This window comes from Poecilia mexicana, unplaced genomic scaffold (assembly GCF_051168715.1).
Source record: "Poecilia mexicana isolate PSO_F unplaced genomic scaffold, ASM5116871v1 scaffold_17, whole genome shotgun sequence".
NCBI classification, from domain to species: domain Eukaryota; kingdom Metazoa; phylum Chordata; class Actinopteri; order Cyprinodontiformes; family Poeciliidae; genus Poecilia; species Poecilia mexicana.
Window position 1 is genome coordinate 29,534,669 of NW_028263386.1, and position 19,889 is coordinate 29,554,557.

Genomic DNA, 19,889 nt, shown 5'->3' on the forward strand with positions numbered 1-19,889 from the left:
CACTTTCTGACCATACAGCCAAACAGAGATTTAAAGAGGATTGGCAAAAGCAAATGAAGTAGATTAGCAAGCGTTGGTTAGAACTGATGGTGTAATCCATGTTACTGTAGAGTATCCTGTCTGCTGCCTGCTAATTAAGCCATTAGCATGTCAGGACACTCATGAATGTTGGGATAATGGTGGTGATAGTGGTAGGAGTTTGTTCCACAATTGTTTAGTTTTTGGTTTGACCCCTGGCTCCACCACTGTCGTGTCCTTGGGCAACATTGCAGTAACATGACACTTCACCTATAAGTAGTGGTCAGAGGGCCTGGTGGCACAGGTGCTTGGCAGCCTCACCTCTGGAAGCTGTGGCTCCTCTCCATCATGACTGAATGTGGTGAAGTGCTTTACAGGCCTCTGGACTTGATAAGGTGCTATGCAAGTCATTTACCATTTTACAGCAACAACCTTCAGTCAGTCAGAAGCCTTTTTAAATAAGGCTGCTACTGGAGATTATTCTTACCGACGCAATCATCAACCAGAATTACTCTTTAAAGAGACTTAGATGACATGAGTTACAACATTTTTCCCCCTTTGGCATAAATACAGTATGAATCAAATTCTGAACCCACCTCTCATTCCTCTGTACGAAGTCTGAACCAAAGTGACGACACTCAAATAGCTCTTGCCTGTTTTTTAATGGAGACTCTCGGATTTCATACAGATGTTGAAAGTTAGCATCACTGGTGGAATGCAGGGTACACAGAGAATTTTCAGTCTGAAATCGGTTTCTTACTGCTACTCAGCTGAAGAAGACCACATCATTCTATATTTAGAGTGAACAAGCTCTCATGTCTTACTTCATTCACAGGTTTTGGTAAGAAAAATACTCTGTGGGAAGTAATAATTATAAAATCTTCACATATTCGAATGATGCTTAGTTAACTAAGTCAAGCAGAGATGGACATATGCAAATACCTCTGGTAGAATTGTAGGACAGCACAATATGTCATTGTTTTTACATGGAACTGGAACATAAAGGAGTTTTTGGTGTACATACTGTTTGGGAAAAAAATTAATTGGTATAATTAACAACTACTCCAGGCACCAATAAAACCATCAATACTGATATCTGCTGTTTCCAGTTTGATGTTTCAGACTGAAGGCCATTTCTAAGTGTGGAAAGTGCAGAACTGGAAGCTAAACTGGCCAAACGGATTGGGAATAAAGGGAAGTGACATCAGGCTGCACTTTGTTGGAATGTCAGTCACATTAATGTATGATGGACTGAAGTGTGCTAAACACTTCTGACAGAGTGGATCCATTCTCTAGCTCACTGTATCATGCTTTTGGTTGTGGTGCAACTGAGATGTCAGTCAGGCTTTCAGAGAGAAACAGAAAATGACAGAGTCTTTATCACGACATCTGTCCACGTTTGGTTCTGTTCACCTTCTTCTGTATTTTGGAGTATTCTCTTCATACCTCTTGTTTGTTTGATATGAACTCTTAGACCACCTCTTCAGTCCTTCATTCTTAAAACTAAAATAATTTTCTTCTTCTTTAGCCTTTAAATCCAGCTAGACATGACCTTACAAGTTTGGAGCCATGGGAGAGATTATCCACAGTCCACATGAACCTAATCTAAACATGGGAAACCTTTTGTGTTTCTCTTGCTTGTTTAATGCTATACAGCCATTTAATAACCCTTGCATTTCGCTCCACAGCTGAGATGCCATAGGGGACGCGCTCACCAGCCTCTTCCTCTTCCTCCCCCTCATCCTCTTCTGATATTCCGTCATTGGAAGATCGCCGTGACTGGTCACAATCAGAGGAGATCATAGAAGCTGATCGAAAGTTCAGGCTGACAATGTCCGAGTTGGCCCGTGCAAAGTTCTCGGGACCCACTGCCTCCAACTCCTCAGGGTCAAGGCCGCAATAATTAAAAAAGCGTTCCACATCCGCTCCGGCCCGGGCATACCGATCCGACAGGTCTGACTTGGATCTGTGCAGCGACGAACGACGAGTCACGTTTGAACCCTGCTCCAGATCAATGTTCAACTCGGCTGATGCACTAGCAGGGTCTCCAAAGTCACATGGCAAAGACTGTGGGGTTGTGTTGTTGCAGGGCGTAGGTGACATTGGCGGACGCGCACGTGGAAGTGACAAGGACAGTGCAGGAGGGAGAGAGGTGGGCTTTGGTTTGGGAGGGAGGGGTGGAGCTGAGGAGCTGCTAGACTGAGTGGTGCGCAGTGGTTTACCATTGCACAGTCGCAGGAGGTCAGATGATGAGTGGGAGGTCAGGAGAGGTGGCAGTGGGGAATGAGAACGCTGGACAACTCCTCCTTCACATCCTCTTTCATCTTGGACTCGTCTGCTAAGGTTCAGGTTTCCTGCTTGTTGTGGAGTGCGACGCCCCCCACTTGCCATTGGGGGGACCTTTAAGGAGTGAGAGAAGGATCTGAGAGAATGCGAGGTGCTCGGACTGGGAGCTGAGTCTGAAGGTTGCTCATTAAGGGTCATGGTGGATCTGTATGTTAGTGGCATCCTAGAAGGAGAAACAGAAACAGAGTATTAGAAAGCACCACAAACACAAGTGACCACAGAGGACCTACACGTGAGCATAATGTTATTATAGTAATCACTCTATTATTGAATTTGCTACACTCTGTGCCTTGCACAGCTGTGTTATTCTGCGACACAGTTTTAGGAATTTCTAGTATTAGCACATCACGTTTGGCTCCAACAAAACCTGATTTAAATTTCCAGAAGATATATATTGTTTAATTAATGACGTAGATTTTAACACGTCAAGAACTTATACACAGTTACTTTTGTTTTTTTTAAACATACATAGCCATAGAGCACTGGCAAACTTGCACAAGGTTAAGATTCTATCCCAAATAGCAATTGTTAAATTAACAATGTTTATTTTGGAAAAACATTGTAATTAAAATCTCTGAATATTCTCTGTTGCTGGTAAAAGAGTCATATTCTGCAATAACGAAAGTCACTGTGTGAAGTGCTTTGGGGTCCTCTGGACTTGATGAAGCGCTATATGAGTACATATCATTTACTATTTCCCCTTTCAGTTGAAATAAAAGAACTGCTCTTCTTCTTAGGACTACTATGTAAAATAACTGACACTCATTTGAATCACTAAAAAACAGGATATTTAAAGATCTTCCTGAATCTTTGCAGCATCTAAAACAATTTTTTTCCAGAAATTCTGCTCATCAAATGCTGCAATGGTCTTCACTCTTAGCCTGTAGGCATAGTTGTTTGTAAAGGTCAAAAATCCTGTTTAGATATTCCATTGTTTTGAAAATATTACTAAGTCACCCTAACCCTCTCTGGGCAAATTGTCCTGGTTCTGGAAAATTGTGTATGCATAACAATGGCTGTGTTGATGAAAATGTTGTAAAAACTTGTGCATGTTTTGTAATTTAAAGTCATTTATTCATGATTTCCTTTTGCATCATTTCCTAATTTTTAGCCATCAACTGCCTTTCAAAGTTCATTTTTTAGACACTAAAGTTTTTGGCAATTTAATTCCCATTCATTTGGTTCTTAATGTTTTGATTTCCACTGGATGAAATTCCATGTACTGTAAATAGATAAAATTCCAGATATATGCAGTACCCTATGAAATGTATTTACACCCTTGGATTTTTTCCACTTTTTATTGCTTTTACAAATCAACAAAGGCTCTTTTGACAAAATAAGTTACAAAAATAGTAACTTTTTGTAGTAGCTAAAAAGTTACTACAAAATAATAGTAATAAAGAATATATAGCAAAAATAAGTGATTTTTATTGTTGACAATAATAGTCTCCAATTTGCATATATAAAATGAAAAAAAAACTATAGACATTTTAATAGTTAAGACTGCTACTTAAAGGTTTGAAAAACTTGGACAGTTCATAAATAATTGCTTTTTATGAAAATGACTGATGTTAAAAACAGCCTTCACAGGTGGTGCACAAAATAAAAAGACCTTAGAATGACTTGGTTTCCTCCAGATATCTGCAAAGTTTCTCCTATCAGAATTTCACAATCACATTTCCATCTTCCAATGATCAAATTCAGAATCATTTTATATCAGGCAACAGTTTTTGCTGAGGTGTAAGCTCAAAGTTAGTAAAAAATATATCTTTCAGCTTTTTGTTAGTGTTGTGTTCAAATCTTAGCTTTAAAATCAGAGATAGAATTAGAAGAACTCAGTGTATCAGGCATTAGAAATACTCCAGACAATATGCAACTGTCAGCAGTGACTCACCCCAACGGTGTCCAGCTTCGGGCCAGTCTGGCTGATGACCTCATGAGGACGGCACTTTTAGCTCCACCTGACAGCCCTTCAGAACCTGCTGCTGAAGATGATGATGAGTTCAGCAGATTTTTTAAGATCTCCAGATTTAAATTCTCCCGTTTGCCGCTGCCACAGCTGGATGCACATGTGTCTGACTTTGCGTTGTTATTGGACGCTTTGAAAGGGGTCCCAGCTCCGTTCCCTCCTCCACCAATCCCAGGGCTTTTCTTTGACAGGATGGAAGGGTCAACGGTGGGCTTGGCCAGGACAGGCGGTTTGACTGGTTCTTGCTTGGCATTGATGACCTCCTGACTCTTGACATACTTTGCTTTGTCAGCTTCCAGTCTCTCAACTGCACTCAGGCGGTTTGGGTTTGGTTCCGCCTGAGAACACATTAAAAATGAATGATTCTATGTAAATAGTTTCAGGCATGGAAAAATAAACATTTCATCATAAAGCAGGATGATCCAATTACTGCATACTTCTGCAACAAACCAATCAGATCAATGAAATGTTCTAACCAAAGAACATTTGCTACAATGACCACAAGTATGTTTGAGGAAGTCAAAGTGAAGATTTAAAGCCAAAGGGCTTTAATAACTCTCAAGAATGATGGTAAATAGCATCACACAAACAACAGGTTTCTCCTTCACCTTTAGATCAACTGTGAGATGGTCAAATGTTTTGAAAGGTGGATAACTGGGTGTTCCAACAGGAAAATGAAAAACATCAAGTATCCGTAATAATGTTGGCCTGACCTCAGCCCTATTGAAAACGACACGTATAGATGTTGGGTCTGTGCCAGTATACCAACTTCTTTGAAAGATATTCACCAACTCTGTCAGAAGGAGTGGTCAGATACTGTGGCAAAGCTCTTGCAGAAGTTACAAAAGGCAGTACCCAGCAAGATGTTACTTGCCCAGAGACATTTAACTATATACAGGAGTGCATTTCCACAGCAGGTTCCTAAAGGCTTTTTCTCCAAAGCTTAACTTTCCAAAGGCTTTTAATTTACCCAAGAGGTTCTCTGTGAGTTTGAATGGAGTCTGAAACCTGGACAGTAAAATATGACTTCTGACACTGAGAAGGTCATCATTCTGCAGGAGTGCTACGATATGGGGGCACAGTTCCCTGTTCTTTGAATGGGCGGCACTGAGGATGGGGTTCTCCATCCTCAGTGCCGGGTGAAACCTGGGTGGTGGGGTGACCGGATTCCAGGCTCAACCTTTGCTAGTAGTAGTGTAAGCCCTGTGTGTCTTTGCTACTCAAGTGCTTCCTTGCCTTCCTGTCGGGCGGATTCCTGCTGAGGTAGAACGCTAAGAGGGCGTCTGTGGAGGAACAGAGGCCGCCCGCCCTGCAGTTCCGGGCTGCTGAGCGCTGGAAGGCTTATGACCTTCCTCTTAAGTACAAATGACAGTTTAGCACACACTTCTACAACCCATGTCCATAAACACACACAATCACGGTTACATAATCCAAAAGGTCAGAGGTCATACCAGCACAGGTTCAAATTACATAATACAACCTGTCTCACATGATATCATGGGCAACCGTAATTTAATAAAGTCAATCATGCAATTAGGACACCATCCCCTGAAGTTACTATTGAATTATCATTAGCCAAGGGTCCACAGTCCATGTAGAACAAGGGGGAACGCCTTTTACCAGGCGGGAGCATTCATCTTCTTCATATGAAGCTGGATGCCATATGAAGAGTCATCCAGCTTCTTCATATGGTTTGCATGGAATGCTAAAACAGGACATGTGATTTTAAAAAAAAAGAAGCGCTCCAATTAGGATTACAATTAGCCATCTACAAACATTATTTCTAACAAATTACACATAGCTGTTAAGCTCTGAAATGAATTTAAAAATCACTTTTAAATTAGAAGAAGTTTGAAAAAATAGATCTTTCATTCAACATGTGTAGGGTCAGAGCAGTAACTATGGACACCACATTGTAACGCATCATTGTTTCACCATTATAAATGGTTCAAAGAAATTATTAAAAGGCCAAAACTAATCTGACCTTCAACCTCAGCTGTAGGAGTCCTCATTAAGATCACAACAATGATATTCTCACCTGCCGTCTGAAGTACTCAGGGCCCTTGTTCAGGATGCGAAGAGGTACAGTGGAACTGAAGGGCGTGGTGGGGCCAGCAGACTTGCTACTTGGCAGGGGAGGAGCCAATGTCTCTGTCGGCATGGCAACAAGGCGATTGGGGTGGCCGGCCGTGGTGGCAATAGGTGCGGGGTGGTTGACAGAGGGTGGGGTCACTAAGGAACCCCCAAAACATGAAGACACAAGGTGGAGGCAAGAAAAAAATCTAAAAGCAGGCAAACCCCCTCACCCTGCACATCGCTTCTGCAAGAAGGCAAGAGTTACTGAAGAGGAGAGGGTGAAGTGGGAGAATACTGTAGTCACATAAACAAATTGAAAGGATGATCTCTGCTCTCTGATCTGTTAGCTCTTTGGATCAGACAGCTTCAATCAATTAGGTTGGGCAACAGAACAATGGAAAGGAGGCAAATGAATGCAGGGAAAGGAAAGTGAAACTCCAGACGTGCGACAGCGGCGTGGCGTGGATAAGAGATCCCATTCAGCCAGGGGACAGCAGAGGCTGTTAGAAAATCAACAACCTACTGCCTTTCCACTGAGACCAGCTCTCCCTTCCACCTGACAAGCATCTGAAAAGGGAAAAGAAAAAAAATAACAGTCAACAGAGAAGTTTTACATCATTTACCTTGCAATATAGAACTGCAGTATTTCTGCAAGCAAACACAAAGTAAATCATCCATTCATCTGAAGTCAGGCCGGCCGTGATTAAGTTTTGTTGGTACATTGGTTATGACGGTCAAATCTTTCGTTCTTGTTTTCTTTGCTTTTTTAAATAAATGTGAAAACAGAAGAAACAACAACAAACTGACATCTGCATCTGATTTAGTGTCCACTAAATGAATGTTTCTAGCTCATAACTTCTAAGTAGCAGAGATGAAAAATAAGCTTACGCTAGTCCGATCAAAAATAAAGGATTTTTGCATGAGGCAAAAATCTTGTGCAAATTTTTGCACGAGAAGTTAACTTCTGCATCTTTTCATATCTGCTCGTTTCATTGTTGAGTACAGTTTTTTGTTCCTCCTTTCTTAAAAACATATTTTACATCATAAATAACTTTACCTTGCAAATAATATTTACCAGTTTCACTGGCAGAGGGTTCACTTAAACCCTCTGCTTTAATGCTGCCTGTGTATTTGGCCTCTAGGTGCTGCAGGTTGTCAGTGGGAGTCACATCTGTCAGGTAAAAAACAACAAAACTGAGTAAAGCAGAGCAAGCAGAAGTTCCTCATGTCAGCAGAACTTCTGTTTCGGATCAATGAATGACCTTGAAGTTGATGTTGTTCTAAGCACTAGATGGATAACAGCTGTATGAACCCTTTTCATACACAATTGTGTCTGTGGTGAACAGCTATTTAATGCTGCTTTCTTGTATGTATGTGGCTAAGGAAGGCAGACTAGCCGCCATTCGCCACCTACTGGGCAGCCACTGTAAGTTCCCTGAGAATTTCTCCAAATCCACAAGGACAGAAATGTTGAACACCTTAGGAATATCTTGCCAAGTGTAAGGCAAACCTTTAGGTATAAAAACAAGAGTAACATCAAAGTGCTAACATAACAGAAGAATGAACCAGTCTGCATCACTGGCTCTATTTTGAAATTTGGACCCATAATGTGACTATATTGTTCTTTGGGGAGTGATTGGGGGTTGAATGTGCTTCAGTGGGAAGGGCAGCCATCTTGCAGTCAGATAAATCGAGGTCCAATTCCAGCTTCCTCCCAAGCCACATCAGTGTGCAACTGGGCAATGTACTCATCCAAAAACTGCCAGCTGACAAGGCCTGAAATTCACAGCGGGATTGTGGGTGTTGCACATTATACAATCAATTCCTGCAAATTTTTATAATTGAATTGAAATTAATTTTTTGTAAAGCGCCTTGAGATAAAATTTGTTGTGAATTAATGGTATATAAATATACTGAATTGAATAAATCCAGGAAATCCCCGAATAGAACTACAACAGAAATGTGTAATAATGTGGATGTTTGTTTTGGACCATAAATGATAACAAAAAACACATCCGCTACACACTTTGGACTCTCGCTCCTTCAAAGTAAAACATCCCTCCGCTGTGCCAGTGTGGCTCTTACTAGCAGGCCAACAGTCATCGGATTCAATGGCTTTAACAGTAAACATGCACCGCTGGTTACAGCATGTTTTTTTTAGTTTAACAATTGGCGTACTACTTGATATGAAGCCAGAAGATGAAAGGCTGATCCTTTAACAACTTCAGATGAGGACAGTCACAATAAGCATTAAATCAATTAATTGCATGATAAATTAACACAAAGTCAATAATTTCCATTTGCATAATTTATTGTTTTTCTCTTTTCTCTACTAAAAACTGGATGACAAAAGTCTTCAGTCTGTTGCTTTGGTCTCAGCTAACCTTTATTTGAAGGAAAATTTTGTTTACAGAGACTTCAAGTGTATTTTATTTGTTGATTCTGTTGTTTTTCTTATTTAAAATGTCCAGTTCCAGTGTTCAATGTTCATTTAAAATTTCCTGAGAATGTGTTCTTACATTATTATGCCTTTATTACCATTATATAACTTGAAAATGTTCTGAAAACAACAACCATTTGACAGCTGACAGAACAGCTGTCAAAGGTTGTATGTTTGCTTACAGTTTCATGTGAATTTGAAGTGAACTTTTGAAATTTTCCAAAAAAGAAAATAAAAGTTAATTGCAATTCAAGGTAATTTCCATCTACTGCTTTGGAGCAAATCAACCTACACAAAGCGCAATTTAATCAGAGGTTGATGCTGCCTACAGCTGTACTGGATCAGATGCAGAGATTGTCAACTATGGACCACATGTGTCGAAAAGCTGGAGGTTTGACGTTGGAAATATTTTGTTTTGTTCCTCTAAAAAGCCACTGACGCACCAGTCGAAGGGAATAGGCCTGTCACGATAACAAATTTTGCTGAATGATAAATTGTCCCATAAGTTATTGCGATAAACAGTGTTGTTGTTTTGAGACCATTTTCATCTAATGTCAAGGTGATGACATAAAAATGCAAGAACAGATTCTCAAAGATCAAAGATCAAGATCGGAAGCCAAATTCAACAGCTATTTCATTCAAACTATGATAAGAATGAAAACTGGAGTAATGAAAATGTATAATGTTTGAATTTTATTTCTGAAAGGTGATGTGTAATTGTGAAAGGTCCCCAGATGGGGGAGAAAAAAAGAAGAAAAAGAAAAAAAGAGTTGGGTGCTGGCTTGCTGAGGAGCTTTAAAAATGAATAGTTAGATTAAAAAGTATTAACTTTTAATCTAAAACTTTAAAGTATAGGAATACTTTGTAGTTTAGGCCATTTTTCACTTTTCTTTCAGTCATAGTTACTGGTTGTGTGATATTTGTTTTTGCTCTTGAAGAATAAAGTCAACAGAAAGAATCTAAACAATCTCGATTAAAAGTTTACATAAGGTGGAAGTTTTGACCTATAATAAGATACACAAGTTGATACAAATGGGTTTAAATGAAAACCATCCTCACCTATGATCCGTTTGCTTATAGCTAGAAATTATGAGGGAAAAATCTACTTGTCTGAAACTTAGTAGTTCAGAATGTGCAAATATCCACCAGTGTTCTGTTCAGAACTGGTGGTAAAGAACATTCTAATGGAGATTGTTATCTTAATTGTATATTTACTTATTTATTCTCATTTCTGTTGATTTCATGGGCTCTTCATTATTTGTTGCTCACATGGGGGTGGAGGTGGTGGTGTTTGTGGGCGGAGGCCGCCGAATACCAGGACAGAAATAAAGCAATGTAGCTGTTTAAAGATACACAATAAAATGCCCTGTATGGTTGAGTCATCAGACCAAAGCCGTTGCTATGGCAATGCCACAAAGCAGCCTACTTACAGTACACCAGGAAATATAGAGACAAAAAAGTAATTTTGAGTAATGACACCAGATTTGAGCTGCATAAATGTAACCATCCTCACTACATCAAAACAGAGGGGAAACGTTGTAACACTGAGAAAACGTTCCATCAGAGGTTCTGCATGGATGGTCATGAAAATATTCAAAAACACAAGGCCAAGCCAAACTAAAACACTTGTCTGTTTGTCAGGGATCCACTGATACTGATGATTGTTGAGGCCTGTCTTCTGGAGGTTCTGACCGAGCAGATCAGACTGAATTGTGTTAAATGTTCTGGAGAAATCAAAGAACATGGTCATCATAGCTATCTGCTTTGTCCAAAATGACAGTGGGCTTGTTGGCACAGTTCTATAATGCCATTTAAACTTCAACTAAACAACAATAAATAAGTTGCAAGGATTCCTGATATGTGCTTGTTTGAATTCTCAGGTGGCCCAGCAGGAGTGTCTTCAGGACATTGGGACAAGGCTAGATATCTTCTGCCGCTCTGGAACCTTCTCCTAGGTCAGATTAAGGTTGAAGAGATACTGCAGAATCCCACAGAGCTGCTCTGTAAAAACCTCCAGGGCTTGGAAACTGTCATCATTTGGAACTGGTGAAGTTTAGTCTCTCCCACTGCCTCTTCGCCTGACTTCTAAAGACAGATGGGTGGGAGGTGGAGGCAAAGGGAGCAGGAGCATCTCCTGATTTGGTTGAAGACAAACATTTAGAACCACAAGGATCTATGGCTGAGGTGGAAGACAGAACATTTGAGGTGTGACAGGAAAGCTGTTGCTCAAGTCGTCTATTGGGACGTCTGCTTGACTGAGAAAAGGATGATGCTGATCTTGTTCATGAACTGAACCTATTGAAGAATGTCCTAGTAAAAAAAGTATACTTTAGTATATTAAATTTTAGCATACTTTGATTTATGTACTTAAACTGTACTATTTTGGAACAACTTTTTTGTGCTCAGTTTATTTTAATAGTATTAATTTACAATTTTTAGTATACTTCAACGTACGTTTTTGAAACAACTTCAAGTTATACTTAGTATACTTTAAGTATACTTTTTTATGTAGTATTCAAGAGCTTGATTAGGATATTTTGAGTGTACTAATTCTGTAAGAGAATTATATTAAAAATATACTTTAAATATATTTTAAATATACTACTAATATATTAGTAATGTATTTAAATTACACTTAATTTTTATTTACTGCTATTGCTAATAAAGTACAATTTTAATTACTCATAAGTCTTCTTTATTCCTACTTTCCTATTTTGTATATTACATACATAACTAAACTACAGTACTTACATTGTTTTAGGCTACAATTACATGGAAAGATTAATTACACAAGATGTTCAAGGTAATTCAAATATTTTGTTTTATTACCGACATTTTGAAATTGTCCAATTTTACTTAACTTTAGGAGCTTTACATAAATTATCAGTTTACACGTCAAAAGTGAACACAATGAACATGAAAATTTAAGTGTGGCAAAAAAAAAAAAAAAAACACGAAAGTTATTACTTTAAAGAACAAAAACTATAATTACATTGTGCTTTCAATACATTACCATTTTGGTAACACTTTATTTGATGGGGTGTGCATAAGACTGAAATGACACTGTCACAAACATAACATAAAACCTTTCATCCAACTTTTAAAGCAAATTCTCATTAAAATTGTCATTATTTACTGAATGACACTTCATGACACTGTTGGTATGTTCCTAACAGGAGTTATGTCATGTTTATGACAGCATCATATCAGTCTTATGCACACCCAGTCAAATAAAGTCTTACCAACATTTTTTCAAGAACCATTATACTATAAGACAATTGTACAAACTGTCAATACATTCAAAGTTTACAAACAACAAAATTATGAAAATTAGCACAATAAAACGATAGGTACACTTTAGAGGAAATGTGAAAACTGTTTCACCAAGGTCAGAGTATTGTTTTAATTCAATCTCACAGCATTCCAGTATTACTGCAGACAAACTGACATTTCTCCTTCCTAAGAACAGTGAGGATCAACAACAGAACATTCCCATTCACTGCACCTTACAGAAACCTACAAAAAAGAACAATAGAGCAATTAAACAGAGAAAGCATTTGTAGTTTAAAGAGTACCGAAAAATGGCAAAGAAAAAATAAGACTTACAATTTTAAGACGTTGTGGACTCGCTGTGTATGTGACATCATCAGAAGTGATGATGTCACAACAAATAAAATGTATGAAAGAGAAATGTTAGATTAACAAGGAGAACAAATTCTGTTCAGTTACCTTTAAATCAAATCATGTTTATTAAGCACTTGGTGTTTGTAACACACCAGTTTTTGTTGTTGAAAATGTAGCTAGCTGGTCAGTAAAAAAAAAAAACTTACACCATGAAGACGATGTGAAGGTTCATCCTCAGAGCTGGTTGTTGATCTGGTGAAGCCAGAGCCTCTTCTGAGACGGGAAAGTCTTTAGGTTTTCTAATACCTGATTTCTCTGGCTTCATCTTTCATCTTCTTAGACTGCAAAAATATGTTGAAGATAAAAACATTGATGAACAAGTTATAACAACAACCTCACAATATCAAAGTCTCTTTGTCATATGGAGCTTAATTAAAACCAGGTTAAATATGAATGATTGCTATAGTAATAATCATACAAGTCACAATAAAATTGATAATTATTTATGAAACCAACGTAAGTTATATATCTTTAATGCACTATTTACAATTAAACGAAGATAATTAATAGGCAAACTTACCTCTAGCTAGCAACACGTTAGCAGTTTTTGTTTTTCTGGGCTCCTTTTGTTACCCACATTTATTTTCCATCAGCTGTTGTCCAGTTGTGTAGTCGTCTAACTCGGACTAGGACGTCACCAGCTTGAATTTACCAAAATTTGTAACTATTATCAAGGCCCTCTCTACTTTTAAGGCAATATTATGCGAGTAAAAATGGTGAATTTCAACAGCGCCTGTTATCTTCCCCATGATCTTCCCCATAGACATAATATAAGTATTAAAAAATATAAATATCAATATCAATATAAATATTGTATGTCTATGATCTTCCCCGCGTTCAAGTTTTTTCTTTTCTTTATGGCGTTTAAAAAATAAAAAAAAATGAAAGTGTGCAATACCGCCACCATCTGGTCTGGAGTGTGAACTGGAGCTAATACCGTTGACTTATAGATCTAACATCCTACATCTGAAAATGGATTGGGTTAGGCACTTTCTTAAACAACATTACATCATGATTATAATTTTTTTATTCTTCGCAACTTTAACAAAAATAGTAAAAGATTATTAAGGCACCTAAAAAGACATACTTTTTAGGTACTTAAAAAGTATGCCTAAAAATTACATGAAAAGTACTTTATAGGTGCTTAAAAGACATACTTCTGCATATGTATTAATTTGTTTTATTTTATAATCAGGTTACTGTGTGTTGCAGACTTCTGCCCAGGTCCCTCTTGAAAATGAGACCTGGATCTCAACAGGGTTCACCTGGTTAAATAAAGAAAATAATTAAAAAAAAGGCATATTTTATTAGCCTAAAATTTACACTGAGATGTAATTTAAAACATACTGAAATTAATAATTTCAAGTAGTGTTAAGTGAATTTAAAAAAATTCTATTTTGAGCATATATTTTAAAATATACACAAAATATATTTTAAATATACGTGAGCAAATGTATATTTACACTTGGGCAAATATATACTTTGTTCACTTAAAGTATACTTTTATTTAATATATTTATTAAAAGTGTATTTTGGTAAAATTATGTTTAAGTGTGCTTAAAGTTCTACTTTCAAAATTGGTAAAGCATACTTTTACCTTCAGATATATTTATAGGTAGTACACTTAATACTTAAATGTACTTTCACAAATGTAAGTATGTTTGAAATATACTAAAGTATACTTTTTTACACCTGGGTGTGTTCAGTTCATTTGCTGTGTCCAGAGTTCCATCTACATGTTCCTCCTTCTGCTTGAAGTCTGATTTTATTTATCCCAGACATTTCTGTTAGCATTAAGAATCAGAATGCCTTTGTTGTCATTGTACAAAAGCACAGTGGAATTTCTAGAATTTGCTCTCTAGCTTCTTCCTTTACGTCATCTAGCTGTCTATAATCTTAATTATAAGTTGCTATATAGTCCTAAATAATTCCAGTCTCCCTTCTTAAAGTTTCCTTTTTCTTGTTTAGCGATTTCTTTAGGTCACTGCTGATCCAGAGTTTGCTATTGGAAAAACATCTAGCTATTCTAGTAGGATAGCGTTGTCTATAGTTCATATATATTTAGTCGGTCCTATTCTCTGCCATGGCACTGATGTCCTTTCCATGTGGCTGACAAAGTGCATCCCAGTCTGTAGCCTCAAAACTTCTTCAGCCCACTTTTTGTAGTTTTTTAAAATTACATTTTGCTTTTGAATGAAGGGTTTATATTTGGAACAAAGAAAAGCAAGGTTGTCATCTGATTTTTCCAGAGAAGATCTTGCTTTAGAGATTGATAACTCTGACATTTGCATAAAACAAATTCAACACTGTGTTTTCTCTGGCGGAACAGCTGTCAGATGGTTGAAATGTTAGAAGTGCAGTAGAGAGTGAGGCATGAATAAAACTAAAAAATATTGCCACACATGCATTGGAGTGGTGTGTCTGTAGTTAGGAGCAACTGAACTGAAGACATCAAATGCATGGTTGCAAGAGATGTAAACAGTTCACAAAATGAAACTGAGGAACACTCTCGGTAAATGATGTGAACAAAAACTTACTAACGGTTCAAATGACACTTCACAGTAACATGTCATGGATGACATAATCTGTTGTTCACAAGCACTGCTAACTCCACCTCCTTTGCTCTTTCTTCTCCTTTTTAAATCTCTGCTTGCATGGTCAGACAGTTCGGCAGAGAGAGACAGTTGAGAATAAGATCCTGCAGCCAAGTCTCACTAAAACACATAACACTGCATTCCTGGTAATCTGCCTGGATCTTATGGCTCATCCAAATTGTTTGCCAAAAGTCTCCTTGCCCTTTATGATCGATGGTTTGAATTTCCTTCTTTACTCTCTCTTTGCTGCGGCTTTTCACTTTGTCTTCATCAGCTGCTCCCAGTAGTAAAAATAACCCACCTTGCTGCTATGGTTACACATCACAACAAATGTTCAAAAGTAAGAAAGTATCACCAAAAAATCCTTCCAGCTGCACTGCATCCAAAACCAGAAATTAGTTATCCAAAAATGTATTGAAACATAAAAAGAAGTTTTTAAAATGAAGAAATCTAAATGAAAGTAGCAGAGCTACTCCAAATGCTACCACCTTGAGCAGTTCACTTTAACATCCAATCATATGTAATTGAGATAGTTTTTCGAATTGCTTAAATTTGGTTTTGAGGTCAGGAATGCTGAGCAATCAAATCGCTGGTCAGATAGCAACTCTGAGGCAAAGTTCAAAGTTCATGACCTTGTCCAGCTGGGATAAATGGAGCAAAGAGAGCTGGCAGAACTCAAGGCAGGATCTGAAAAAGTAACCACCTGCATGCACTCCTGGCCGCTGTTTTCTGGCACCCAAACTCTGGGCCTCCCTCTTAAATTATTCAAAATATTCAGAAATTTGTCCTAAAGTATGGCAAGTTTTAATTCAAGTGCAATATTGTTTTTATGATACATTCTTTTAATGCAATTTAAGATTGCTGACAGAGACAATTTACACTTCAGATGTATTTTAAAGACTAGAGAGTTAAAAATTTATTTAAAGAGACTAATGTGATTTTTAATAAATACTGATGCCAGAGGGTTTTGTGTAAACCACACAGAAAGCTTTTTATGGTGAATTTAAGGCACTGATACCAGATTATTTATTATCAGATCTTTCAAAGAATTTCAAGCTAATGTTTTAAAAACTTTGACATTTGTTACCACTTCAAAAACAACTCTGAAAGAAGTTGGAGTAAAACATTGTGAGCGTTGAATTCGAAGACCACAAAGCAAGAAATGTAATGAAGAACCTAATTTTACCGAGTAAAATTCAAAGGCTTTGACCAGTGAAAAGTACGGAAACGGAGGCCAGCTGTGGCTACAATCAGTAGCTTGACATCATCAGTATGTCAATGTGTGTGTGAATGGAAATGACTGATTTCATGTAAAGCATCTTTGCTTAGAACCAAGATTAAAATATGGAGAATTGTTGTTAGAAAACTTAAGGGGCAGAATCCTAAGGCTAGCAGACAGACAATATTAGTTTATTATATTCCCAGTGATAACCAGGGAGACATTTAATATATTTAAAATAAAGTTCATGTGTAAGAGAATCAAAATAAATTAATGTTTACTGATCCCACACAAACACTGTTATACCATGATTATACACTGCTCAAAAAAACTAAAGGGAACACTCAAATAACACATCCTAGATCTGAATGAATGAAATATTCTCATTGAATACTTTGTTCTGTACAAAGTTGAATGTGCTGACAACAAAATCACACAAAAATCATCAATGGAAATCAAATTTATTAACCAATGGAGGCCTGGATTTGGAGCCACACACAAAATTAAAGTGAAATGTTCCCTTTATTTTTTGAGCAGTATATTTCCATCCAAGGTTATACCAAACTTTACTTTTATTTCTACAATGTGAAGGGGAGTTGCTTTTAAATAAAAGACAAAAAAGTGTATGACAACAAAAATGTTTTTTTTTCTACACCATTTCTGGTTTTTATTGTTGTTTAAGTATTAAGGAAAATACTTAAACCAAATCCTAATTTCCAATCTGTGTAAGAAACCTGGATTTGTCTCAATATAGAACCAAGTGCAGTACAAAGGAAATGTGATCAAGTGGAGAAAAACCAAACATCAGGCAAAAACAGGAAGTGAAGCTATTAAGTTTTACACACAAGAGTGGTGCATAAAGCTACCAGTCTACATAATCTGTGACCTTTGGTTTTCTTCAGTGAAACTTTAGGTGTTCTATACATTCAGCAGTTCCTGAAAGTCATAGCTTTCACAATCAAACGAAGCATGGAGATCATCAACGGTTTAGTGATGCTGTAGAGATTGGTGAGCTGAGCTACACGTGTTAGCCTCATGCAGCCTGGGAACAGTTCTGTTTGAAGAGATAAGAACGATCCAAAAACTATGTATGTGGAGCGATTTAGGAAATTGTACATAGATTTGTTAACAAATCTGCAAATCTTTAGGTTTTTTTGCCCCAGTTCATGGAGTTGGTTTTACTTTATCAAAAACCAACTGAACAGATTAAGCACAGGCTTAATTAGCCCAGGCAATGTCAGAATATGCACACATATTTTGGATTTATTTATGTTTCAAGGAAGAATATTGCCTGTCGTTGTTTCAGGCAGCAATAAGCTGCCTGAAACAACAGGCAGCTTATCACTGGTTTTAAATTAAGTTTTAAAACCACTAAAACCTTTAATGGTTTTTATTTTTAACCATTAAAAGTTTTACATTTTAATCGTTAAAATGTAAAACTTGGCACTAAAAGACATGACCACTGTGTTCCTAACTTCCTTTTAGTCCAACAACTTATTAGTTAGACTCTTTAATCAAAGATTATTGTTTGAAAAATCCTACAAGAAACTTTTTTCTGATTTTGTATTTTTGTAGCTTGCAGTGAGAACAAAGTATAAATTTAGTCAATTCTGTAAAGTTAACCTATTTCTCTTAATTAAAATGTGCTGAAAATGTACCAACCATGGTTTTTTTGTTTTGTTTTGTTTTTTGCAGCATTGCACTGCCAGTGCATGCTTATGCTGGGGGAAACAACACCTATTTTAATCTAAACTATTATTAACCATTTCAGCTAAGCAGGCTGTGTGCCGACACACAGGAGCTTTCTCAATATCAGAGATGAAGAATCATCATTTTCAACCAGAACTACACTCAAAAACCCCAACAGCAACAAATGGGCTGCTAACACACACACACACACACACACACACACACACACACACACACACACACACACACACACACACACACACACACACACACACACACACACACACACACACCTCTGAGGAAGATGAGGGACAGAGTTTGCTTTGTTTTATAAAATAAAAAAAGTATATATAACAAAAGTCATTAATGCTGTAGAAAAAACTATAAAATAATCACTGAAACATGAAATGTCCTGGGTCTTATATGATGTATGTGCATATATATCAGTTGTGTAGCTCATCCAGTAGCGATGGATCCAGGATTCAAACACTTCCTCTTCAGTCTGGGCTTAAACGGGTCAGCAGTTAGACATGAAGTTAATAAAAGGTTTATATTATATCGACTCTGATTTTATGATGATGTTTAAATTAGGGGTGCACCGATTGTAGTTTTCTGGCCAATCACTGAACTTTAAAAGATGCAATTCTGATTTTTTGACTGAAATGGTGCTAAAGATAGCAACAACACTGCAAAGCTGGCAGACATGACCTGGTAGTCTGTCAGTCTGCCCTCTCTCACAGCAGAGCAAAAAGGGGCTGTAGCAGATTTTCAGGTATTTGTGGAGGCAGATGAGATCGGTTTTTCATGCAAGGATTGACTGATCTCCCAAAATGAAGGAACCCATGTTGAATAGGTGCACCCCTACTTTAAATGTATCTGGGTGCTTCATGCTTTCTTTCTTTTGCATTTGTTTATTTGATGACTCGGTTTCTAATCATCAATTGAAAATGACATCAACACTTAGTTTAGAACTTATGAAGCCTGAGTGAGAAATGTCTCAGCAGAAGAACTCAAGGATGCAGCAGGAGCAGATAGAAGCTCCAATCTGTTGTTCCGCTCAGCTCGAGCAGACGGGTGTGTCAGCAGAGGCACGTTAGCAGCTGACAGCCACTATACGAAGAGCGCGTGCTCGTGCGCGCGGTGCTGATGCTTCGCTATGCCAAACCCCACCGAGCAGAAAGGAACGGCGTGGAATGTGTTCCTGACTCTGTACAGCGGCCTTACAAACCAAGCTGCTGTTCCCAAAGCACACAACCACAACATCAAACACTAGCGGTGCCTGACATAGCTCCCCTCTGCTGCTGCCTGAATGACAATCTGCCGAACAATAGACCTGAGCGGAACGGCCCGAGGAGGGACGGCGAACCCCGCGGGTGGTGATGGAGCCAAACATGCAGGTCAGATGGAGCAGAACTGTTTATGTGGCCTACCTCAGCTTCAGAGTCAGAAAACAAAGGATGCTGCAGCAATTTCTCTCCGTCAGATCGGTGCGTTTGTTCGGCCTGACAGCGTCCAGTCCTCCGCCAGCAGCAGTGAGCAGCAGCGGCACTTCCTTCCGCCCAGCCTCTTCACAATCAGCCTCCTTTACTGCTCAAGACTCCCACTATTTCCCCTAGAAATCTACTTTCACTCTGTAGACCAGGGTTTTTACTCAAAAAAGCCACTCGAATGATAAAAGCGACAAAAATTTGGTTAAAAACAAACAAAAAACAAACAAACAAACACTCCAAAGTAGGCTTCTATTTGAAATCACTCCGCAGTTCGTTTTTGTCTGCAATAAAAGTGTTTTAGTCCATTTATTTTGCATAAAACTACTTTGCTTTCAAATAGAAAGATGAAACAAGCTAAGAATTA

At 37.9% G+C, this 19,889-nt stretch overlaps 1 protein-coding gene across 3 annotated transcripts; it reads right to left on the reverse strand.

The window, feature by feature from the left end:
• Positions 1-661: 661 nt before the first annotated feature.
• Positions 662-19,688, reverse strand: fam110b (family with sequence similarity 110 member B). Of its 3 annotated transcripts, none has more exons than XM_014975793.2 (5): positions 19,466-19,688; positions 7,485-7,580; positions 6,372-6,976; positions 4,259-4,671; positions 662-2,527 (listed from the first exon to the last, which is right to left on the reverse strand). In XM_014975793.2, exons 3-5 carry the CDS (start codon positions 6,492-6,494, stop codon positions 1,624-1,626), a joined length of 1,440 nt encoding a protein of 479 aa, XP_014831279.1. In that variant the 5' UTR covers positions 6,495-6,976; positions 7,485-7,580; positions 19,466-19,688; the 3' UTR covers positions 662-1,623. The 3 variants fall into 3 exon arrangements, with proteins under 3 accessions (XP_014831279.1, XP_087870870.1, XP_014831281.1); XM_088014744.1 differs by having other exon boundaries at positions 7,467-7,580; XM_014975795.2 differs by lacking the exon at positions 7,485-7,580.
• Between the last annotated feature and the right edge of the window lie 201 nt (positions 19,689-19,889).